The sequence below is a fragment of the Megalops cyprinoides genome, chromosome 2, assembly GCF_013368585.1.
Source record: "Megalops cyprinoides isolate fMegCyp1 chromosome 2, fMegCyp1.pri, whole genome shotgun sequence".
Lineage (NCBI taxonomy): Eukaryota > Metazoa > Chordata > Actinopteri > Elopiformes > Megalopidae > Megalops > Megalops cyprinoides.
In genome coordinates, this window is record NC_050584.1 from 1,295,008 (window position 1) to 1,320,308 (window position 25,301).

A 25,301-nucleotide genomic window follows, 5' to 3' on the forward strand; every position below is an offset into this window, starting at 1 on the left:
AACGAATATCACGCAATAAATTTTGAACATTGGATAATGTCCAATAATTGACTTTAGGCCTACAACAATGATAGCAAAATGTAAAAAAATGTTATTCACTTCCATATTTTTTGACAAAGCTACAGAGCCACTAGAGAGGGGCTAAAGAGCCGCCGGTTGCCGACCCCTTCTAACTATTCCAGTATCCTCCACTGTGAGTGTGACCAAAAGGTAGGCCTGCGGGCCTTAAGGAACAGTGAAAGACATTGTCACTGGGCCCCTTAAAGTTGATATACTGCAGCACACATCCATTCTGCAGCAGGCACACTTTCTCTGTGTCAAGACATTACATCCACAAGGTCGTTTGGTCCATTTAATTTCGTATATTTGATACTGATGATGAGATAATTGAGGTCTATTTCTATGTCCTTCTTTCTGATTTGAGGGTAGAATTGTAAGGCATACTTAATCTCACAAATTGTTGTATTTGATCAATCACAATGTTATTGCTTTACCAAAAAAGGTGATGAGTTAAATGACAGTTGAATATAGTTAAAGGACAGATTAGAATGATATTATATATGCGTATTATATCAAGTTGTCAAAAATATATATTTTTTAATTGTCGCATTGGTAGCCTATGTGAATGAATTCACTACAGCACAGTGCTCGTCACAGTGACATATAACAGTGTCCGATTGGAGGTTCAAAAAAAGAGAGGTGCATGAAAGGGAAAAAGTATTTCAAAAATATTTTTAAAAAGAGCATTAAGTCTTCAAAGCAGTCGGTCTCAGGGTATATTATGTAACTGCAAAAAACCCTACATAAGCATAATATTATGTTGCAAAAAATATTGATAATAGTATGTTGAACATGATCTGTCATATTACGTAATGTGAAAATAAATGTCCCATCCAACTGTCAAAATGTTGTTTGGCACTGTTGGTAGGGGTTGATGTGACATTCATTTAAACATTTACACTGAAGATTTACTTCATATAAATCCTTGAAATACCCTTATCATATTTCACTTTGAATGCTGCTACAAATGTTGATCAACCATCATGAATAATTTATCCAATTCAAGCTGCAGATGATTTTTTTCTCTGTTACCGCTTATTATACCACCTAATGTTAGCTGTACATTTTGTCAACAGATTTTTTTTAATGATACAAAACACAAGCCCTAGGCTCACTGGTGTGAAAGACTGTATTTGTTGTTTTTGAATATACTGTATAATGTTGCTTTTGAATATGCTGTTCTTGCTTTAGCCTTTTGAGAACAAGTAAGCTAGGAATCAAATGTAGACCACAGCTGAAGACATCTCTGTTTATACTAGTGATGCGTGTCGAAAAACTCCTGCACATGGTTTTTTTTTTATGTTTTTTTTTCCTGATTTGTTTTCTCTTTTCTGATTCATTTTACTCAGTAATTGTTTGATTTTTGGATAATACTTTGTGGCAAAAAATCTGCATCGCTTAATTGCGGAATATTACATTTCACTTGTGGGTTTTTCATCCCTTCAAAAAAAACTTTATTTGGATATGTGCTTGTGTTGTTCTAGTTAACATTTCAGTTCAATAAATAAATAATTAATATACATTATGTTTGTTCTTTATCACGCTAAGCATGAACTCTCACCTATCTTCTACCTACTGCAGCAATAACAAGCAAGAAAATAAAACAAGAAAGCACAGCAATGTGGTTTACTTTCTAATTTACATAAATTGTATTGAGTATTGACAGAAAGACATCAATTTGAAAAAAGTGTATTGAGCAAGAATAACCTAAATTCTCAACCAAATTGTATTTTCAAGATATCTAAAGCACTAGGAAAATTATACAGTACCAACTTTTGCAGTACTTTGGATACCTTCAAGCTACAGATCAAACACGTAAGCATAATATGCCTCGGAACTAAAGTCAAAGACATTATGAACAATGAATAACGTGCATTAAGTGCATTTAAAATGAGTTAATGTTGTCCTTAAAATGAAGGTCACACCTTATGCAGGGTAATTACACATATAATGAGAACTGAACCGTAGAAACAGTGGTGACTCAGTTGCTATCTTCGAAGCTGCCATTGCTGCTACAAGAGTGGAAACGCATCGTACTCATTGGATCAGAAACATACCCTGTGGGTGAAAAACAACAGGAAGCCCCTTAACTTAGTGTGTCAGAGAGAGCACACTTGTTTGACTCATAGGGCTCATTTGGAGCCACATACAGAAGTGGGTGAGTCTGCTCAATCTCCAAAACACAAACCTCCATCATTACCAAAAATCCATTGTTAAAAATATGGAAGTTACTTTCATGAAGTATCTTGACTAAATAACAGAAACCTTCTATACCATAGCATAGGAAATAACTATAGTAACAGACACTTTACGAAGTCATAATATGAAATACTAACCATTTCTGTCAATGGGTGGATATTGCAAATTCTTCCTCAGTTCATCCAGAGATAGGCCTTGGGAAGAACGCCGACCAGTGCTGAAGAAATACATACAACAAAGGCCATAATTACCTTAAAATAATTACCTTACAATTCCATGGCTATATCATGCCATTATTTTGCCCCAGCTCGTACCAGAGGACATGAGTATCAAGAAAGTTGTACTGGCAGGCTTTTAATAAAGGTTTTTATTGGTTATATTGTGATAACCTTTTAATGTTTTATATTTAGTCCCTTTTGTTTTTTGCCTGTAACTCCATGCACTGCTGCCTTCTTGGCAATTGAATACAGGTTAAATTTAAAGAAAAAGCATCAGAAGAGAAAAAATATTTCTAACCTCATTACCATTACAACTTTTCTGACACTAATGTCCTTAATGGTTATCATAAAGAGATTAGCCTGCGTGTAGGGTAAATGTGTATCAGCCTTGCTGTTAGCCTGGCACAACATAAGACAACAGGACTTCCTGGATTCATGATCTCAGGTAACAGCCCTTGACTGTCCAGCCTGACAATAACCTTACCTTGTCAACTCCAAGTCACACAGACATTTCCTTTCAGGCAAATTTACAAAGGACCACCCTGAAGCTTTAAGACACTTCTGATGTACCACCATACCAAAACCTTCTGCCATATCTTTGTGGCAGCAGTGTAGTGAAGTGGTTAAGGAGCAGGACTTGTAACTGAACAGTTGCCGGTTCAATTCCCCGCGGGGGCACTGTTGCTGTAGCCTTGGACAAGGTACTTAACCCACAGTTACCTCAGTAAATATCCAGATGTATAAAAGGATAATTCTGAAAAACTGTAACCTATGTAAGTCGCTCTGAATAAAAGTGTCTGCTAAATGCCAATAATGTAATGGTATCTTCCAAGTGACACTTTGCAAAGTCTTTACGGGCAAGCATGTGCTTTTTTCACCAAGAGCTTCTTCCTTGCCACTGTTCCATAAAGGCCCTTTTTGTGCAATAGCTTGGAAATTGTTGACCCATGGACATAATTTTCAGTTGCAGCCACTGACTTCTATAGCTCAGTTAATGACAGTTGGTATCACAATAGCCTCTCTGACAAGAGCCATTCTTGTTCAGCAACTAAGTTTATGGGGGGCGGCCTGCCCTACGCAGTGCATCTGTAGTTCCATATTTCTTCCACTTCTTTGTGATGGACTGCACTGAGCTCCAAGGTATGTTCAGTGCCTTCGAAATGTTCTTGTATCCTTCCCCAGATTTGTGCTTCTCCACAGTTATATCCCTCACTTGTTTTGAATGCTTTCCTCTTCATTTTGGTTTGTTCAGTGGAAACCATATTATTTGACCTTATAGAGAGGGAAGGTATTTACGCTCATGAAGTAATTCAAAGCAGGTGATCCACTAATTTCCTGCATACTTGGAGACCATAAAAAAATTGGATGAGTTTATAAGACAATATCTTGCACTTGAGCAAGGTTAGCCTTATAATTATGAAAGGTATGAATACTTTTTAAATCACAAAGTTTTAGTTTCATTAATTTTTTTTTCTAAATTTTTGAAGGGTTTTGGACATTTCTCTTGATTTGTCAACTGAAGCCCTTACGGTAGATTTATAGGCTGTTTTGTACTCTGCACTCTGCACTCCCTGAGCCATGAGCCCCAGCTGAGCAGTGTCCTACCTCTGAGACCAGACAGCATAAGCACGAGCATTGAGGGCATACTCCAGCTCAAAACGCGAGCGTAGGGCTGCAACATGGCTGCGACCTGGCCCACCGCGAGCTGCCAGGCAGTCAGAGGATGAGGAGGGCGACAAGGAACCGCTGCTGTTGCTGGAGGCTGGCGACATCAGCTGAGGCACAGTGAGCAGACAAACGCACAGGCAGTCATATTTCCAGAGAGAGAGAACAGAGAGAACGCACAAACCAAACAAGTTAGATACGCATGGCATACGCATAGACGGAATGTCACTACCGCTGAAAACCCACACACATTCAAACACAGAAGGTGTTGACACCTGCAATGTAAAATATGTAGTGCACACAAAGACATGACATGTAGAGGGACCTTCTTACCTCACTCATTTAATGCTGTTTCCCCTAATCAATCTGAGGAGAGTAAAACTGCTTAACACAATAGCATAGCTTAAAACTTTGAAGATCCAACTGATCCCAGTCAGTGACAGTCATACTCTACTCTCCACTCGGTTCAAGGGAAATAATACAAAGATTTTTCATAAATGTTGGGGCTCCTGAGTAGCTCAGTGGTTAAGGTGCTTGCATTGAGGGCCTGGTGAACTCTGCAGCCCAGGTTTGATCCTTCACATGTCAGCAGCCAATGGTGGCCAGGAGTGCACAGCGGCAGAACAAATTGGTTTCATTCCGCCAAGGAAATGGGTGCCATCAGTATGCTGGCAGGGGTTACTTGTCTTGCTGCTCTAAAGGACCATGTGATTCATTAGGCGGACTACAGTATTGCATCAGTCTTGCTTTAGTGCTTCTCCACTAGTGTAAATGTTGTTGCACTCTCAAAATATATGGGAAAATGTATATGGGAAACTTTTTAGGCACTATATAATGGCAAAACTTTAAAAGTGCAGCCATATTGCAACAATAAACAGTTTAGGAGTTACTGTATATCTTTATGGTATTTTACAATAGACTACCATTTCATGAGTTTTCTTTACTTGTTAAGGCATGACATGTTTTTCCTTACCTCCACATTGCATAGGCATTCCTCCAATTTTGCAACAACTTCAGAGAACTCAGGCCTCTCCTGTTACACAGACATGGAATTAAATATTTACTTGCCTGTCAATACTATCTCAAAACAACAAAAAGCATCACGTAACCTATCTACTTCTCTGTATGTGGACCTGATAAACATGTTCTTTTTCAGTGTGAGTGTACTTTAGACAGCACCCACACAGGGAGTATTGATTACCTCAGCTTCAAAAGCAAAAGGTTTCCAACCTTGATGTTTGTGAACAAATATAGCACCTGCCACTTTTTCAATAACAAATCATGAAGGAAGTACATTCCCGATTCAGTCACTGTGCATATCCAGAAAAGAATAATGTAAAGTAAAATAATGTAACTTTACATCCTCTTGATAGTTCTTATTTCAGTTGTAATACAAACCATCATTATAATTCAGATTAAAGCCAAGATGGGGAAGCTCTCATATTAAAATTGCAAGGTAACATTTTTTGAAATGCAGTCTTTTTTTCCATACATCTTGACACACATGTGAGTGACTGCACATGGCTGTCACTGAATCAAGTCTCCGCTCTTCCTGTACAAATTTCCGGTATTCTCCTTGTTTTGCTGATGTCAGTTCCACTGAACCAGTGGACCGCTTCCTGTTCTACCTCCTAAGCGGTGTGTTAAGCAGATTGCACTGTCTGCCATAATCTCTCCATCATTATTTGTGAAGTTATAAAGCCATAGCATGGCTATTGCCCTTATGTAACCTCTCAAGTGACAAAATTTTGTAAATTTTAACATTCAAAGAATTCAATACAATCTGTTGAAATTAAAATTGTGACAGTCTTAATTCCTACATCTGTATCAGTAACAAATAAATGAACACAAGGCAAATGCATTAGAAAAATATTGCATAAAAGTGTACTGGCAGACAAACAAAACACCATTGGATTGAGATGGAACTGAGGTGCAGTCTGAAGAGGTGGGTCTTCAGTCTGTGACAGAAGATGGCCAACTGTTCCGCTGTCCTAACCTCTGTGGGGAGTTTATTTCACCACTGAGGGACAAGTACAGACAGGGATGGTGTCTTAGAGGAACGACCCTGTCGGGACAGGACAGTCCATTGCCCCATAGCTGCAGAGAGCAGCGATCTTGATGGAACATAGGATTTGAAGAGGGGTCGTATGTATGAGGGGGCTGTCCCATTCACTGTCCTGTATGCCAGAACAAAGGTTTTGAACTTGATGTGAGTGATAACAGGAAGACAACGAAGTGAAGTGAGGAGGGGAGTTACTATGTTTAGGGAGATTGCAGACAGGTTGTGCAGCTACATTCCGAATTAGTTGTAGAGGTTTGATTGCACAGGCAGGAAGGCAAGCAAAGAGGGAGCTACAGTAGTCCAGGTGTGAGAGGACCAGGGCCTGAGCTAGGAGCTGCATAGAAGATCTTTCAGATATTGTACAAAAAAGAATCTGCACACCTGACTCACCACTGCTACCTGACAAGAGAACGACAGTTACACTAAGTGTTACACTAAGGCTTTTGACAGTGGCATTAGTGAAAGAGTCTAATCTGAGGGAGAAGTCTTGATACAGGGAGGACTTGGATGGGATGAAATGCATCTCAGTCTTAGCCAGGTTTAGCTTTAGGTGGTGGTCCACCATCTACTGTGAAATGTCTTTCGGGCAAGCTGAGCTGCTTGCAGAAATTCTTATATGAGGACAGGAAAGACAGGAAGGGTTGTGTGTCATCAGTATAGAAGTGGTACAAAAAACCATGGGAGGAGATGACAGAGCCGAGAGATTACATGTAAAGAGAGAAAAGGAGGGGGCTGAGTACAGAGGGACAGCCGCAGACAGGCTGTGGGGTCTAGACAACCCACCGGTCCAGGACACCCTGAAAGAACATCCAGGGAGGTAGGATTCAACCCGGAGAACAGTGGTGTCAGCGATGTAGCCAGACGTAGAAAGAAGTGGAGTGTGGTCCACTGAGTCAAATGCTGCAGAAAGATCTAGAAGAATCAAGACTGAGGAGTGTGAGGAAGCCCTTGCTGATTGAAGAGCCTCAGTAGTGGAGAATAGGGCAGTCTCTGTGGAATGACAAGCCCTCAAGCCAGACTAAAGAGGGTCAAGAAGGTTGTTCCAGGAGACAAAGGAGCATAGCTGGTTAGCCACAGCTGTTTCAAATGTTTTTGACAGAAAGGTAAGGAGAGACATCAGTCGATAGTTGTGGACAGCAGAAAAGAGTCCTTTTCTTCAGCAGGAAACCAGTCCCCCATGCTGCAGAGATGCTTGAACAGCTGAACTTTGCTATGATTGGAAAGAAGCATTGTTGCAAACCAAACTCCCTGATGCAATCCCAGCATCCGTCTACCTAACAAACAGATCTCCAGTGAATATTTTATTGTAATGTAATTCCAAAGACTGAATCCGGTTTTAACGAATTCACTGCCACAGTATATTAATTTAACCCATTTTTAAAGAGAAAACAAATTGGAGGAAGGAACCTGCATCTTATTGATGGATAAGGATTTCTTTAAAACAGCATAGAAATCATTATTTGCAAGACAACAAAAACCAGTCTGATTGTTCTCACAGATGTAAGATTTGCTTCCACACGCTGTAATTCCAATGACTCCCTTTCGAAGTGATACTCAATTTATCATACCCATTTATAATAACTGTCAAAACATAGCCAATGTTTTGCTTGGTTTGGCTTGCTAGATAAATGTTATGGTTTAACAACTTCAAAAAGGTGTCAATTCAATGGTAATACATTGCGTAGCCATATTATCTGAGGTTCACTTATATTAATTCGCCTAACTAACATTAACTACTTATCAATATAAATTCCATACCTTTGCAGATGAAAGACACGTCAAATCAAAATTTAATTTTGGTTAACTGTGTCAGTATTGGTCATAAATCAATTTTCAATGGTTGAATAAACATTCATTTTAGTGCCAGCATCAGCAGTATCTTGAATTGAAAATTGATTTCTTGATGTTCAATGTGAAAATGTAATGTTGAATCACTATGATGCTGAATCAATACGGGACTTTCATCAGTGTGCCAGGAGGCACTATTTTAACGGTATTTTTTAATAAATAATCCTTCAATGCAGGAATAAAAATGTCAGTGCTCCCGCCCCCTAGCTATTGTGTTTTGTTTTTCCCTGTCCATGTGCTTTTGTTTTCCTTGTGTTCTAGCCCTGCCCCACTCTCCGCCCTGTCTCCGCCCACCCGATCATCCCCTCCTGCCTGCTTACACACCTGCTTCCCATCTCCTCATCAGCCCAGCCCTATATCTACCCTGCTTGTCTCTGTCTTGTTGCCAGTTCGTTGCAGTGTGCCTTTACCTGTCTCGTTCCCGCCGTGTTTTCTGCCTGATTGCTATTCCCCGAATCGACCCTGCCTGCTCTTTGACCTTGCTCCTGCCTGCTGTCCTGCCTGATCTTGCTGACTACCTGGTTTGACCCTGCCTGTCCCCGGCTTTGATTCCTGTCTGTGTTTGGACTGCCTTCCTGGTATTTTGACCCTGCCTGTTTTGGACTGCCTGCGTGTTCTGCGATTTCGTTAATAAACGCCTGGACTCTGGAGTTCTTGTGGTCCGCGCCTGAGTCCTTGCCTGTGCCCTGTCAAAAAATGTCTTACCAGTACAATGTACCTGATGATTTTCTTTTTACCAATACCCTGTACTGGCAAGTATCAGCTCACTTTCATATCTGGGAAGCACCCACCTCTGGGCAGACATTCCAGCCTCTCATTAGCAGGGAGGAGATGGGCTTGGGGATGGAGTAGCCAATCGGAGGACGGATATGGTGGTAGGCCATGTCCGCTGCTGCTGCAGCTACAGAGGGTTGAGAGATGTCACTTCCTTTTTTTCACAATTAATTTCCATAAATGCTCAGTGTACATCTGAATTCATATCAGTTCACTCAGTTCTACTCTACTACACAGTTAAATTAGAAGTCCTATGCACTCCTCTGCAGTGAATTGCACAAACACACATCTCTGCTATTTTTTTAGTTTAAAGAAATGTATTATCAGAGTTGAGCCACTCCAGAATCATACTAGTCAGAAAATATAAAGTCACCAAGGCTCAAAGTCCATCATCCTGTTTAACACAGAACTAGGAACTTAACGGTAAAAATAAGAATCTTTGTATTCTGCTAGGGGGAAACAAAGCATTTCTAACGCATATATATCCAATTATTGGCATGTTAAACTTTCTTGTATAATGTCTCTGCAGGTAAGTTTTAATTAATGTAGGAAAATACAGTATGGAACAAGGCATACTATCCAGAATAAACATTAAAATCAGAAAAGTAAACGTAAGTAGTGTACCCTCTACCGCAAGGGTGTGTGAGATAATCGGGTAGGTTAGGGGTAGTACCAGGTTTGAGATGGGCAAAAGGGATCTCTCCTGTCAGTAGCTCCCACAGACATAAGGCATAGCTGAACATGTCAGCCTTGACAGTATAGCGTGTGCACTGGGTGAACACCTCAGGGGCCATCCAGCGCAGATTCTGCACAGCAACAACATGGGAACAATCACCAACGCAAAAACACAGGGTATGTTCTGTGACTCAAGGATGTGACCATGGCAGGTTCAACAAAACCCTGCTTGCTTAAATATGCAAATATACCAGGATCTGCACACCATCCACCTTTAATGGTTTCAATAACCTGGGTCTTTTTTTGACAATCCAGTTTATTATGATCCATGTTTAAGACATACAAAGTGAGAGAATAGGGACTGAGAATGACAAAGAGAACCGTGAAGATTTGTTTTTCCTCTAGTGGGTCTTTGATGTCAGGTACATTGTGTCTTATGTAGTTTGTTTTCATTTGCTGAATTTGTGACAAGGAGCTGAAAGTATATTTATTTAGTGTTTTAAGTTTGTGTCATATTGATCACCCCATAGCTAAATTAATAAATACTACCATGATTTGTGTCTTGCTCTTCTACTTGTCCTGACAGTCCTGACCTACCAATCTGTGCATGGCATAATACTGAATATTTATGCATATGTAAGTACACATACTTATATGTACATGTATTTGTACATTGTACAAAAATATACAAATATTGATACTTTCTTATACATTAATCTTATGAATGTGTCATGTAATCTCTCATTTTTCTAGCCGTTCTGGTAAAAATCTATTTTCTATTCTTTTCTGAAATGTATCTTCTGCTGATAACAGTGTATTCAAGGAAAAATAAGGTTCACTTCCCAAAAATCCATTTTTGAGATGGGTTGTCATGAACACACTGAGTGGTAAAATCAAAGGTTGACTTTATATTTATCCAAGAAATAATTAAAATGATGAACAAACCCCAGGCTGCTTGGTCATATTGTCCTCATCCATGGACAAAAGAAATCTGGATTCTAAGGAACAAATGAAGAATTTGGAAGCGTAATGATTCAAAGTAATTCATTGAAATGGTTCACTCAACGATTGTTATTCTAATTGGCTATTGATTTTACAAAAATCAACTTTTGTCATACTGTTCATACCAATATTATATTTTACACAGTTTTATTTAGTATTTAAACATATCCACTGCTATGTAGTTTCATTACATCAGTTGTGCTACATGGAATTATAGTTTCAGGTTCATTATAAAAAGTAAACCTAATCCAACTCATTTAAAGCTGGTGTCTTACCTCCAAAATCAGCAACCACCGCATGGCCATCCTCATAAAGCAGGATGTTATGACTGCCAGAGACAGTTTCATGGTCTGTCAGTCTTGTACAAGAACAGTATAACAAAGCCATTGAAATTTTCACAAATGATAAGCAAAGTACTCCTGGCTCATAATAAATAACACCATGGCTTCAATATAAACCAAATAATGAAAAATTAAAATACCAGATAATTTCCAGATATTAAGCCTGGTCTTTCCCTCTGAATGGGTTGGCACAGATTTTAAAGAGTGAGAAGGTTTAACATGCAACTGAAACACTGAGACAAGAAGAAAATGTGCGAAAGATGTGATTATATCACAAGCAATGGACTTTTGAGCTTCAATCAGTGGGGTCACATGGTAAATTGTATTATTTTCCTGTTCAGCCCTGGGCAATGGGAGGATATGGTACAGGTCCATGCAGATAATAACTTCATCACAAGACTTCATATGGAAACAAGATTCTATTCAAAAGTACTTCTACACCTATATGTGGGAATGATGATAATGATAATGATAATGTCTGCTCCCACCTGTTGAGGTCCCGGTGGATTATTGGCTGAGTGAGGTTATGGAGGTACTCCATGCCCTTGGCAACATCGATGGCAATGATCAGTTTAGACTGCAGATCAATGATCCTGTATATTTAAATGTTTTTAGAGTTAAAATTTACACAGGTCATTAAAACACATTAGACTGCCGTGGTACATAAAAGCATGCTTGTAATAACTTCTGAGAAATGTTGTGGACATAGTGGGCCTGTGAAAGACAATACAAGTGTATATTACATAATGTATAAGTTATGTATATTACATATTATATACATATCGTCTTTTACAAATTATATCACATAATATAGTGTATTAGTCTATACATAAAGATTTATCATGATACTACTATGAACCTAATGGAAAGTGTTTTTTCCAGGAATTTTTAGTATTACTGTCAAAAATAGTAAGAACAACACAAAATTCACTCCCCAATTTGTGGCTGCATATAATTATGGTAATGTGCCAAAGGACATGGTCATAGTACTACTATTATAAATCTAAAACCTGGTGATGTTTGGCCTTCAACAGTTGGAGGGTGCTTGCAATGAATGGTTATCCTAATGCTTCTCAAAGCTAAATACACATGCACTTATTTTAAAGATGATCAAAAATTGGTTGTTTGAAGTAATTTCTTCACAAAAACTATTAAAGATTTTCATTAGTCATATTGTTGTTCATTCTCAAGGTAATGGGCATGGAGAAGTTGTTGGAGCATCTTCAGCTCTTCATACCCAAAGACCCAAATCCTTCAAATCCCTTTTACTATACCATTTTACCATGCCAATGTTACCTAGGAATTGTTAACAGTATCACTTGTTACTAAGGTGACACTATGCATATGTTCAATGCATATGGCTTAGCAGACATTCAAATCCAAATAATTTCTATTAAAAACCCTGCAGGAGTGGAAGATCATCCTCACCGCTTCTGCTCATGCAGAAGGGAGAACAGTGACCCGCCAGAGACGTATTGAGTAACAATAGCAAACTGGCTGGGGTCATCCAGGCATGCCCCTACAAACTGGATTACACAGGGGTGGTTGAGTCGGCAAAGGATTGAAACCTCCCGGCAGAACATGTCCACATCTGACTTGGAGCAATATGTGTTGGCGCGGTACCTGGAAAAACAAATCAAGCTTGTGAAATTGTGCTATGCACAAGCGTCACTGGGCCCAGACTTCAACATAATGTAACATGGTAACAAGTGAGGAAAAGGATTTTTACTATTTTTAGCACAAAATTGGGACTAGCATCTAACCTTTAAGTAAGAGCAAAATTGCCGTTTTTAATGTCTCATTTCAAAGTATTTCTGTGGTGAAAAGTTGCAAGGGTTGTCAAAAAAAAATGAAATGTTTGCATTCATTTACAAACCTCACTTGTCTATGTTCAGCCCAAATGAGGAGTTTAGACCAATTACAGCACATCATGAGACATTTATGCTGGACGTTTATGTGACATCGATAAATATAATACCCTATATCAAGCATGCATGGCTTGTCAGCTGGAACATAGTATGCAGACACAATCACTCCATATACCCAGAAATGAATGAGTTACTGTAAAATTCTTTCCCTTCATCGTTCCCCTAGCTGTAAGAAACTATTGTAAATGAACACTTCCTAACTCAGAAGAACTCTAAGAAAGCATTAATCATAAGAATATACATTTAAATATTAAACATGAGAATGCACCATTCAGTCCAAATAAACTCTTAGCCTACAGCCTTGACAGCATTTTTGACTGTGTCAAGCCTGGTATTGAACACTCTATGGATATTTGTTTTCACAATGAATCCTACTCCATGCATTACTCTCTATTAGCGCAAAAACGCTTCCTAGTATCAATGTGAAATTTGAGCTAAATTTCCATCTATGTCCGCTTGTTCTGTGGACAGGACACAGCTTGAAATAGCCTCTGTAGTCCACTTTCTTACTCCCATTAAAAATTTCAAAAACTTTCTATTGTGTAGATAGTTAACACCGTTACCTCCTATGTCCACTGTGACAAAGTAATATGTACCAGTGTGCCTTTTACTCTCCTCATTTAATTTAATTATCATTAACCTCATGTTCCACCAACCCTGTTTACTTTCTTTGTTTCTGATAAGACCGAAACTGGAAACTCTTGGGTCTGTGCAATGCCCCGAGGCCAAGAGATACCATACTTAAGATATCTGCAGTTATGCATCATAAATAGCCAGTATAACTAATTGAGCTTCTAGCAGAATTCTTGTAATTATAACACCAGAATAATTTATTAAGATTTCACGAACAAATTCTAGAACAGCAGGTGCGCACAAGCTGAAGTAAGTCACGCTGGGGGGCAGTTGGAAATATTTTGTAACTTACATGCAAAAGGGTTAATATCACTATTGGAGCTGCTGTCTGCCTTCATATCTCTCTAACAGTGCATATGTGCGCGTATTCACATGTATGTCCGTGAGCACGTGTCTAAAGCTTTTGTATCTGTTTGTCTTATGGGCCATCCCCCCTCCACAGCCTGAGAGAAAGCAGTGTGGACATGTGGCTTAGAGCGGCAGCTAAACTCTGCTATCTAACTATATAACTCAAAAAACATTCATCACGAATTCAAGTAGATATGGCTCTGTAAAAAAAAAAAAAAGCAATTTAAATGTCAGCTTTCAAATTTGGTCAGAGTGAGAGGATACCAAAGACCAAACAAAGGCTCATATCTTAAAAGCCATACATCTCATTTCTTAGATGAAGTCATTGTGAGAATCTGCACAAATTGTCCTATGTATTGATGTATAGGTTATGCCTACAGTCCCAGAAATGAGGGAGAAATGGCAGTTTGAAAAGTTTGTGACAGAGGAGTGTGAGCCTTCAGGTCACTGGCACTTAAAATCCTATCTAGTATAATGGGGGTAAATTTTGAGTGATTTTTAAAATCTTTAAAACTATAAAAGTAAAAAAATATAAAAGTACAAGCACACCAATGGTGAACGAGCCGGTCGATTTGGTGTTGGTTTGGTGCCTGTAGCTTGAACGTTTGTAGGAGTTAGAGCCAGGGATGTTTCTAGCTATTGAAAAGATCCAGGGCTAAGTCAAGTGTGACTGGGGCTTGTCTTTTTTTTTTTTTTGAAGGGAGATCGGCATCATCACCTTTGGATGCTGCAAGTCAAGTTCTGTCAAGGTCTGTCTGTTGTTTTGCTATAAACATCTCCTTCTTCAGGGTGAAAATATTCGGGGCTAGGCTTAAAATATTCGGGGCTATATCCCTGAATGATCGGACCTAACGACGCCACTGGTTAGAGCTAGAAGAAGAATAAAAGAAGATTATTTTGTCCTAGTGACTTCAGATGTGTATACATAACTGACACAAAACCGCTGGAGGGAAATTTTAAACTCCACCACACATGGACAGCCCATCAGGAGCACCGGAACATTTCCCGGTGGCTTGCCGTGAACAGTCAACTTTACCAGCAATAATATAGCAAGCAGGAGTTGGCGGACCTCTCATCAGGCATCAGGCACGACTCTCACTCTCGCCGCAGTATCAAGAATGACGTCATCACATCTCTCGGTGATGCACATAGCAACTGCTTCTCCACCAATAACATTTTAGACAAGTCACCCGGCGAAATGGACAGTCGTCATGGTCAGAAGAAAAGGAAAGGTAGAGCAGAGAGGGAGAGAATAAAAAAGAGAAAGGCCCTTGCCACACACGCAGCTAAATGCTACAAAATAAGCGACATGTTCGCCAGTAACACACACACACGACATACCCAGCACGGCTTGCTAAGTAGCTAATAACAGTCCAACACAACGGCCCGTAGGCTACGCAGTTTGCACGTCTTACATCTCTGTGGAGGAATTATGTCATAGCAATGAGTGCAACATAGCGATCATATGACATTGAAGGTAATATGTTTCAACTAGTGAAAAATAGTAAACCTAGACTATGGACTTGCCAGCACTCGGTCATGCCAAATAAGCTAGGGAAAGTGCACACACTGTACAGCGAAACGGGCTATAGTAACGTAACCATAATACATCCATGAAAGTAACACAGTAGCCTGTGTGACACAGGCAATGACAAAGAACATTAGTGCCATCTGCAGGTACACTATAATACAAAGTTACTACAATAATATATTAATCTCATTCTGCAGAGCAACCAGACATGCAGAGAGATAGAGAGGGAGGCTCAGAGCCCAGTGCAGGGAAAATGAAAGGGACAGCGAAAGCACTGAAAATCCATTCGATTATTTTGCCCGTCTTCGGTCCAAGGATTTCGACTTATTTTTTCAGTACCACCCAAAACAAACCCCTCAAAGAGGCATTTCCAATGTAGCCCACTCCAAAGATGGCACAAACAGGAAATGGCTGACATACAATGAAGTAACTCACTCCTTGTTCTGCTCAGTATGTCTTGCATTCGCAAAACCTTCAGCCAGTGACAGTGCATTTGTCAAAGGAGGCATGCAAGCCTGGAAACATGTCCATCAGAGAGTACAGGAACATGAGAGAAGCAAGACCCACAGAGAAAGTGCAGAAGCCTTTTTCCTCAGAGCCAGCAAAGCAGACATCCGTACCCTTCTGAGTGATAAGCAAATGTCAGTTCAATGAGACCAGGTCAGAAAGAGGAGGCAGGTCATGGAACGTGTGATTGATGTAGTTAAAGTTAGCTACAGAGGACACAAACATGAAGCTGCATGGAAAACATGGCCGTCAATCATGGCAACTTTCTTGAGCTTATATTGTTGCTAAGCAAATATGATGTCTGCCTATAAGAACATGTTAGTGATTGTATTGAGAATAGCAAGAAGCAGATGGGAAGGTAATTATGATGTCCAAAACATCAGCAAATAAAGTAACTGAAGTCATCAGAATGTTGATTCAGCAGACAATTGCTGTTGAAGTGAGAAATGCAGGGATGTTCTCAATACAGATGCACACAACACAGGATTTAACATCCAAAGACCAGTGTGCAGTAGTTCTGCGATTCGTCACTGATGTTGTCCACGAGATACTCATTGCGGTCATTGACTGTGAGTCATCGACTGGACAGTGCTTTGTGGACCTTGTGAAACAGGCCCTTGAGAAGATGGACATAGACATCAAACAGTGTGTTGGTAATGTAACAGACGCAGCAGCTAGTATGCAGGGACAATACAGGGGCTTCTCTGCATTGCTCACAGGAGCGTCTCCTAACCAAGTACACATATGGTGTTACATGTCCTCAACCTTGTGTAAACTGACACCACTGGGGTTACTGTGGCAAGTGAATCCCTTTTCTCACTGCTGAATGACATTGCAGTGTTCGTTCCAGATTCCTACAAGCGCGTGAAGCTACGGGAGGAAACCAGTGAGGACAGGAGACGCTGACAGCTTGGTGTAATTGGTGAAACCCGCTGGTGGGCCAAAGATGAGGCCTTGAGGAAAGTATTTGAAAGCTTTGCAAAGCCTGACTGTGCACTTTACATGGATGTGGTCATCACTATGGAAAGAATTGAAAAGAATTTGACCATAAAACCTGCCATACAGTATGCAATACAACATGTAAGTGACTGAAGGGTGCTGAGCATTTTATTGCACACATCACTTACACTTTTTTGCAGTTTTTGGTGGTCAGACTTCACTTACACACCTGTATATCTTTTAAAATGGGTGACACAAATTTGTGCACTGTGAATAAGTGTAAATTGCCCTGGAAAATCACATCTCCCCGTCCACAGCCTAGTGGCTGTTGGATGGAAAAGACATTCTTTCATGAAAGGTGAGCAGATTTTCTGAGAAAAGTTTTTGGAACCGAGAAGAGCTTTTTCAACATTTCGGAGAAAAATCAAGTTGAAAATCAGTATGCAATATTTTTTTCATTTTAAACGGGAAAACAGACAGCTCATGTGGCTGTGGCTCATTTTTAAGCAAGAAGCAAAAGTTAAATGCAAAAGCAGTTAAATGCAATGCTTTGAATATCAGAATGTCTGGTTAGAGTGCCAGCACATATAAATTTTATCTGTCGACAGTAATAGAAATAGATAACTTTGCTTGCTGTTGGCTTTGTGATTGTGAAGAATCTGACTGACATCTTTTTTATTGATGTAACATTCTGGACAAATTAGAGATAAGAGATAAGTCTAATAAATATCTGTTGCATATATCACTCCAATGCAATGATAATCACTCTAAAATAGAGAAAAATAAGAGGTATTTGCTTATGGAAACAGGTATTTGCACAGTGGGACATCTTACCTCAGTGGATGTGTTGTTTCTCCAAATAGAGGCCAATGCACACAAATGTGAAGAGAAAAGTAGTACACCCTAGCTAACTCAATACACATAGCTAACTTCATAGGGGCAAGGCATAGCCTTCAAAGGGGATGCAACTGTTCAGTCTTACTGGTCTGTGGTTGTTATACCCTCCTTTCCAATTTTGAGGGGGTTCAGGTCCCTTTCAAGGTCTTGCACTTGTGATATTTTTTTAAATCAGTTTTTTTATGTTCTCACTGACATGCTTCAGGGATGCATAACTCATTACATTTATCACTTCTAATGTAGCCTTGACCTCCAGCCCATTGTATTGTTTCAGACAGTTTTTGTGACATAATACAATTTTACTTTGCTGTATTAAATGTATATGTTTTATAATATCTAGCTACCAATTATATTAATGATAATTAATACAATGCAAACATTAACATTGATGTAATAGCTTTTCTCAATTACATTTTACATCACACTTCATGACTATTCCATTGTGAGTGTGTGTACAACAGCAGCTACCTAAAATAAAATGTGACTGATGGTTTAATAATTTGTGGGTATTACAGACCTGTAAAACTTACCGCTTGATGGCAACAATTTTGTTACGACATCTGCCTTTGTAGACCTTTCCAAAGGAACCTGAGAAGACATACACACTTTTACTGTCACTCTAGGATTCTCCTTTAATAATTTCATAAAAATGACATAATAGACATGTTTTCTTCCTAATATACCTGATCCAATAATCTCATTGAATTCCAGTTCAGACAGCTGCAGGTGAAAGTGTGAAGGCAGGCTGGCTCGGAGCAAGAGGACATCAGCCTTTTCTGAGAACAGAGGGGTAGTGAATTTTGGACTTATATTCATACTAGAATGATACAGTGTAAATTTTTTGCAATTGTTCTCATGGTTACCTTTTGTCATGCTCTTTATCTTCCCAAGCGGTGATGGGACTGAGACATAGGATCCATCTGTGGGCAAAACCAAAACCACTACACATACAGTATTACATATTATAGTGTGTGTGTGTGTGTGTGTGTGTGTGTGTGTGTGTGTGTGTGTATAAGGATCCTTGTCTTTCCATTTAATTTTACCATTTCTGAGCTCCTTCTCATCAGCTGTATCCAACCAGTTAATTGCTTTATAGTTGTCCATTTATAATTGTCTGTGTAAGACAGCCATTTGTTAATGAGCCACACTTACTTAATTGAAGGCATATTAAATACAGGTGTGTAGGTAGAGAACAAGAGTGCTCCCTATTTTCAGCAGTTTGGTTATGTATTGCAGCTGGTTCTGTTCTTTGTTTTTACAATACATTCTTGTTTTTTTTGTGAGATTTGTCCCTTCTGTTTGTAAGAAACATTGGCCGGCGTCTTAAATTTTATAATCTCAAAAACCACCAGTGCAGTCAGTACATAAACAAAATCTTAGTAGGGTTATGAATGATCTCAATTAACTACATTGTTAAGCTTTTTGCATTTTTCTTTTCACCCACCATCTTCTGATCACCAGCTGTACTTACCTCACCACAACAACCTCTGCCATTGCAGTGCAGGGCAAGGTGAGCTCAACCCTCTTATACACACAAGTCCCACAGCATACTACTAAGTAGATGCTGCTTGAAGGATAAGCATGTATCTCCCTGACATTATCTGAGCAGCTCATAGGTAACTTAATAACTCACAGGGTGCTATGGATGGTGTAATGTCCCTGGCCAACCTGTCCACCCCTCCCTATGAGTCCAATCTGTTCCGTCATAGTGGTCTGCTCATGTTGGCAAATGACATGGAACCCCTCATGGTGCTTACGGCCTTCATTTGGCTTGTCCTCTCTATATTTTCCAGGAGAACACTAAATACTAAAGAAGAAAATAAATCTGTGGACACTTCCTACATGTGCCATGATATACTGCTGGTTACTGACCTCCCCCCGGATGGGAGTACTCGTTGCAAGGAGACTCATCCTGAGGGCGCTTGTAGTGCTTGAGCAGAGTGACAATGGCATCATGACCTACAGCAGGGACACAGGTACAGATTACTCATACCTTCCACCTTAAGACCCCTTACACCAATTTGTGAGAAATATAATGTAGTGATAGGAAGGATGAGAAGGCCTCACACTGAAAAGTGAAGCAGACCTCTTTCAATTCCTGAGTAATGCCAAAGTGAACACATTTCACTTTTGCTGTTCCTATTTCTGCCAATATTTTAATCAATGTTAGTATACTGAGGACTGTGCCTACTTATATCATTATAAAGAAGATGAAAGCAGAATGAAAGCCAGATCTGTTTCTTTTTTGTATAGTAATTTCTGTTTATTATCAGGAGAAATGTACAATGACTAGAAAGTGCAACTTGTGATTGTGATGTCATTAAGCTATGCTTTCTGTGGAGTGTGCTCTTCTCCATCTCTTCCTATGGTTGCTCTCTATGAAATAGTACTAGATAAGTTGTGTGACCAGAAATGCCTTGGTACATTCCCGCAGGACTGCCCAACAAAAACGACACATGCAAACTGAGGCTTTTAAAATTTCAAGGTATGGCGCTCTAGTGGGAAAATTAGCAATCTCATCTATTTTTCCAATAATTTTAACCATTGTATAAAAGAAAGATTCAAATCAAAAGAAATAATTCTGACAAAGGGAAATACATGTTTATGGCTGTTATTTTTTATCACTACAACACCACTTTACAATGTTGCTAAATGAAATCGTATTTTGTAGGTCTATAGTGCAATGTATTGAGTTACAACATGAAGGGACATAACTGTATTCTACACAGTTATGGACTTAAATACAAAAGCATGACATGTGGTTCTGTGACTCACCTTTCTCGTAGGCCCACATAAGACAGGTCTGCTCATCCTTCTCTCCACTGGATCTGCTTGGATCGCAGGCTACCAGGTTCATGTCGGCTCCACTGTCCAGTAGGAACTGTACAAGTCGGATATGTCCATGGAAACAGGCACTATGCAGACCTGCAGTACGGTTATGCAGGGAAAACCATGTGGTCATGTCCTGAAAAGTATGCTCTCAAAATTGTAATTATGTTGTTAAGACAAGGGAACTTTGTTACCTGTATGCCCATCTCTCCCCTGGTGGTTTATGCTCATTGCATTCTGGCCGAGAAGAAATTTGACCATCTCCAAGCTTTTCCCATAAGTACAAGCACTGTGAGAGGCAGTGATTGGTGAGACAGCACGCAACAAGGCAAATCTTCTGAACGGTACAGGATATAACTGGTTTTGTTTCAAATAAAGTAAAGATGCCATCAACAGCTATAACCCAGGCAATTATATTATTTGTTGTACCTGTGAAAGGCTGTTTCACTGAATATGTTCTCCTTAGACAGGCTCTCAGCACCAGATAACTGAACAATCTCCTTCACCACATCAAACTTTCCATTGTAGCAGGCCCTTGGAAAAACATCAGCATAAAGTATTATATAATACTGTCAGTACTGCGGCCCCCTAGCTGTTGTTTTTGTGTTTCTCCCTGTCTGTCAGTGTTGTCCATGTGCTTTTGTTTGCAGTTCCCATGTTTTCCGGCCCTGCCGTGCTCTCCTCCCTGTCCCCACCCACCTGATCTCCTGATCGCCTCCACCTGCCTGCATGCCCACCTGCATCCCATCTCCTCGTCAGCCAAGCCCTTTATATACCGAGATATATACCGAGACCCTTTATATACTGCTTGTCTCTGTCTTGTTGCCAGTTCGTCTCAGTTTTTCCCCTCTGTTGCGTACCTGCCTGTCTACTCGTGTTGTTGATCCCGTGCTGACTTCTGCCTGCCTTCTGATCTTGTCCCTGCCTGCCGTCCTGCCTTGGTTGCCTGATCTGCCTGCCTGCCTGGCTTTTGACAATGCCTGTTCTGCCACCACAAGCTTGCCCTGCGATTCAAATAAAGCCACTTGGAACCTGAATATGCCTGGTCTGTGTTTGAGCCCGTGCCTGTGCCCTAACAAATACAGTAACAGTGGTAGAACATTACTGTGCACTTTTTAATGTGCAGTCACAATAATAATAATAATAATAATAATAATAATAATTAATAATAATGGAGGAACAAAATAAAAAATAGAATAAGATACACAGTAAAATAATATATCCTAAAAGCTGAGGTCCAGATTCAAATTAACTAGAATACCTGTAGTCCTATAAAAAAATTAACAAATTTACCAAAGGGAATTAGGAATTTCTCCATGCTCAAAAGCAAATGTATCTGGTATGCACTTCAAATGTGTTCCTCACAGTTAATAACAATGTTCATTGCAGTAAGCCTGAATCTGGCTCAGAGATTCTTTCTGTATTACTCAGGTCCAAAGGTGTACTTACAGATGCAGGGGTGTATCCCCGTAGATGTTCACAGAGTGTGGCTGTACCTCCAAATTACCTTGGAGCAAGAAGTGCACCACCTCATGATGACCAAAACGTGCACAGAAATGAAGGGGGACATGGTCCTCATTGTCCTGAGCATTGACTGTAGATGGAAGAAGAAGAAGTGGTGCTCTTATGAATACAGCCAGGTCACAGGAAATCAGAGAGTATACTTCATGGTTCTTAAAGTCACAGCTGTATTCAGTGTGAGGAGCATTAAAGGAGCTTTTGATTGCCTATTATCACTGGTGGAAACACTAATAACGCACCACACCTGAATACTGATATGCACTAGACTGTTTCACATTCTCTTCAGACACATGGATGTGTAATTCAATTTTCAGATGCCACATCTTCATGATTGTTAGGCAGGGTTAGGGTTATCAGGACACAGCCCTGCTAATTAACCTCCATCAGTACTAAAAAGGTGCATGCACCTGTACATGAAGGCCCTGTGGGCAAAATCTCACCATCTGTCTTGCTTCCCTCTTCAATCAGTAGTTTAACTATACTGAGGTAGCCCTTGGCGGCTGCCAGGTGTAGAGGCCGGTCACCCACCTCTCCACTTACATTCACATCTGCTCCAAATTTAAGCAGCAGCTTGGTCACCTGGGAGAAGGGTAAGCAGGACCTTTATAAATTTCACAGTGTAGATGAAGGTACTCTCTTGAATGTCATTTTTTAACAATCACCTGCTCGTGGCCATAGTAAGCTGAGATATGCAGTGGGGTGAAGAACACAGCATCCTGGACATTGACATACGCGCCATGTTGAAGAAGAATATCCACAACCTCATGGTGGCCAGCAACAGTGGCAATGTGCAGGGCAGTGAGTGCGCCGTACCCCACCTGCTGGATGTCTGCACCTCCGTGTAAAAGTCCTGTCACCAGCTCTGCATTGTCCTGAAATACATAAGTACCAGTCACTGCTGATGGGACAGCTTTACCTCACAAGAAGTCACTGTTAACTATGTGTCTATTATATCTACATTTGTTTTTCTTCTGTGTCTAGGATGATTTACATTTTAACATTTACATTACGTTTTAATTTGATCATTTTATACACTGCAAAAAACAGCCCTTCAAAAATAAGAAAAAAAAATTTTAAACAAGGTGTTTTTTGCTAGTAATAAGTAAAAATCTGCCAATGGAACTAGTGGAAATACACTTGTTAAGATTTCTTGAAAGGGATCTTAAAATTAGGTGGAAAAAAACTAATTTTGATCCATTTTTAACTGGTATTAGGAAGTGTTTTTGTGTCATGCAGTTTAAAAACCTTCTGACTTGTCAAAAAGGCTTGCTTTATTTGATACACCACTCAAAGTAAGATGTTTTCAAGACAGTTTCACCAAACAAGATATTCAAGATGCACCGTCTAAAAACAAGTCCTTGTAGCTCAAGGAAATTTTGCTTGTTTGGTGACTGTGTCTTATATTAAGTGTAAAGAGATATTTTGACTTGAAAAGAGACAAATATGCTTGGTGATATTTGGATTTTTTGCAGTGTACATTCTGTGACTCATTTACACAGCTGGGTTAAACTGGACAAGTGCAAGTGAAGTGTTCTGCTTAGACATGCACCTGTGCCATGGCACCAAAAATCTACAGTGCTAGAGAGCACAACTGCATACTGTTCTATGTGAATTTGACAGACATTTATCCAAAGGATTTCAATATCCATTAGAATCAAGTAATTTGATCCCCTGGGCTGACTTGTCAATCCCAAGTGGTTTCAGTAACAATTTGAAGTCTAAAATGTACTCCTGTTTCTACATGACATTCCCCTTTCTCGCTATTAACTTTGCTGACTGATGATTTTTCTCATTTTATTTGATACATTCATCCACACTAAGGTCCATGTTCTCAAATCAGTTAAAACTGCTGTCGAAAAAATTTTGCAAAACAGCCAAATTCCAGTGCCAAATGAAGTATTGTTTACATTTGTAATAATACCTTTATAAAATTCAAATATCTACATAAAAACTATAACATGTCACCTATTGAGGAAATCATATGTTCACCTATTGCACAGAAATGCTAATGGTAAACCATGTTTATCAGAGCATACAGCAGTTCCTTTCACTGAACGGTATGTGCAATGAAAGTTTAGGTTTTACTTTGTGTAAAACTTCTCATTTGGTCACAATTTTGCAAATGGTGGCAGTAAATATTTATGAATCACATGTGAATTCAGTTTACTTCTAAAAAGATAGCCAGAAAACACACTGTAGTGAACAATTACACATAATGATGTGCCAATTAGTGTGTCAACACTTCAGCAATTAGCACTTTCTTAGCTGACCAATTTGCAAACCCAGCTAAAATTAAAATCATGGAAACTGAGGATCATAATGTAACAATAATGCAATAATGTAGCAGGCCAAGATAACTTTACATCTACATTCTTGCAAAAATTATGTTTAATTTTACTATTTGTGTGATAGCAAAAAATGTTACATTATATCATATGCATTGAATAGACGCTCTTATCCAGAGCAACTTCCAGCGCAATAGAACATAACCGTTGAGTGACCGTTCAATTTAAACGAGCAACAGTGTCAGACCAGGCTAACAACACTCCCAGACCAGCGAGTGTATAACACTATACGATCCCAACCTAAAGTTAACTTTCTGACAGAAGCCAGGTATACTACGATACAACAGTCCGTAGAACACAGAATCCAAAATACTTCACAACATTACACTAAAAAGGTATCTGTTAGGTAGCTGGTTATGGACAGCCTATTACACACTGACATTGAAGGCGGCAGGGGGCCAGCTGATTGAGAGGCGTGGCCAGGGTTTTTTAAATTGATGGGAAGTTACCTGGACGAGGAGAGAGATAAAAGAGGAAGAGTTCTGGGGGTGGCAGATGACTTGTCCCGCTCAAGTCAAGTTCACGTTCTTTGCACACCACAGGGTAAGTTACGGACAGCCCTAGTAGATTGGATCCCCTAGACCCGTGTTTCCCAACCCTGCTCCTGGAGGCACACTGTCCTGCATATCTTCTATGTATCCTTCCTGCTTGACTAAATCAGGTGTGCTCAGCTAATCAAAAGTGCCACTGATGAGTTCAGTCAGGTAGGTAGAGCAGGGATAGATAGAAGATATGCAGGACGGTGTGCCTTCAGGAGCAGGGTTGGGAAACGCTGCCCTAGACCACACATGGGCAACATACGGCCCGCATACTATTTTAATCCGGCCCGCAACCCCTTTGAGGGAAAAACTACGGAAAAAATTCTGCGTTAGGCTGTGCTCACACGTAGCGTCTTTTTTGAAGCTGTCAGCGTCTGTTTTACATAATAATCCTATGGACTAGACCGTGTTTTCAAAAACGTCCTGAGCGTTTTTTTTTT

The 25,301-nt window shown here is 39.8% G+C and overlaps 1 protein-coding gene across 1 annotated transcript in view; it reads right to left on the reverse strand.

Moving 5' to 3' along the window:
* Positions 1 to 1,966: 1,966 nt before the first annotated feature.
* tnni3k (TNNI3 interacting kinase) overlaps positions 1,967 to 25,301 on the reverse strand; it is a 49,706-nt gene continuing 26,371 nt past the window's right edge. Inside the window, exons 5-24 of the mRNA XM_036521324.1 lie at positions 22,640 to 22,849; positions 22,418 to 22,556; positions 21,906 to 22,050; positions 20,886 to 20,990; positions 20,651 to 20,745; positions 20,403 to 20,552; positions 19,500 to 19,586; positions 18,491 to 18,547; positions 18,311 to 18,403; positions 18,158 to 18,215; positions 12,273 to 12,467; positions 11,333 to 11,437; positions 10,779 to 10,831; positions 10,447 to 10,499; positions 9,500 to 9,632; positions 8,844 to 8,953; positions 5,116 to 5,175; positions 4,083 to 4,252; positions 2,397 to 2,476; positions 1,967 to 2,118 (exon numbers count right to left, since the gene is read on the reverse strand). Coding sequence (XP_036377217.1) covers positions 2,042 to 2,118; positions 2,397 to 2,476; positions 4,083 to 4,252; positions 5,116 to 5,175; positions 8,844 to 8,953; positions 9,500 to 9,632; positions 10,447 to 10,499; positions 10,779 to 10,831; positions 11,333 to 11,437; positions 12,273 to 12,467; positions 18,158 to 18,215; positions 18,311 to 18,403; positions 18,491 to 18,547; positions 19,500 to 19,586; positions 20,403 to 20,552; positions 20,651 to 20,745; positions 20,886 to 20,990; positions 21,906 to 22,050; positions 22,418 to 22,556; positions 22,640 to 22,849 — 2,175 coding nt within the window. The 3' untranslated portion in view covers positions 1,967 to 2,041. The remainder of the gene's footprint in view (positions 2,119 to 2,396; positions 2,477 to 4,082; positions 4,253 to 5,115; positions 5,176 to 8,843; positions 8,954 to 9,499; positions 9,633 to 10,446; positions 10,500 to 10,778; positions 10,832 to 11,332; positions 11,438 to 12,272; positions 12,468 to 18,157; positions 18,216 to 18,310; positions 18,404 to 18,490; positions 18,548 to 19,499; positions 19,587 to 20,402; positions 20,553 to 20,650; positions 20,746 to 20,885; positions 20,991 to 21,905; positions 22,051 to 22,417; positions 22,557 to 22,639; positions 22,850 to 25,301) is intronic.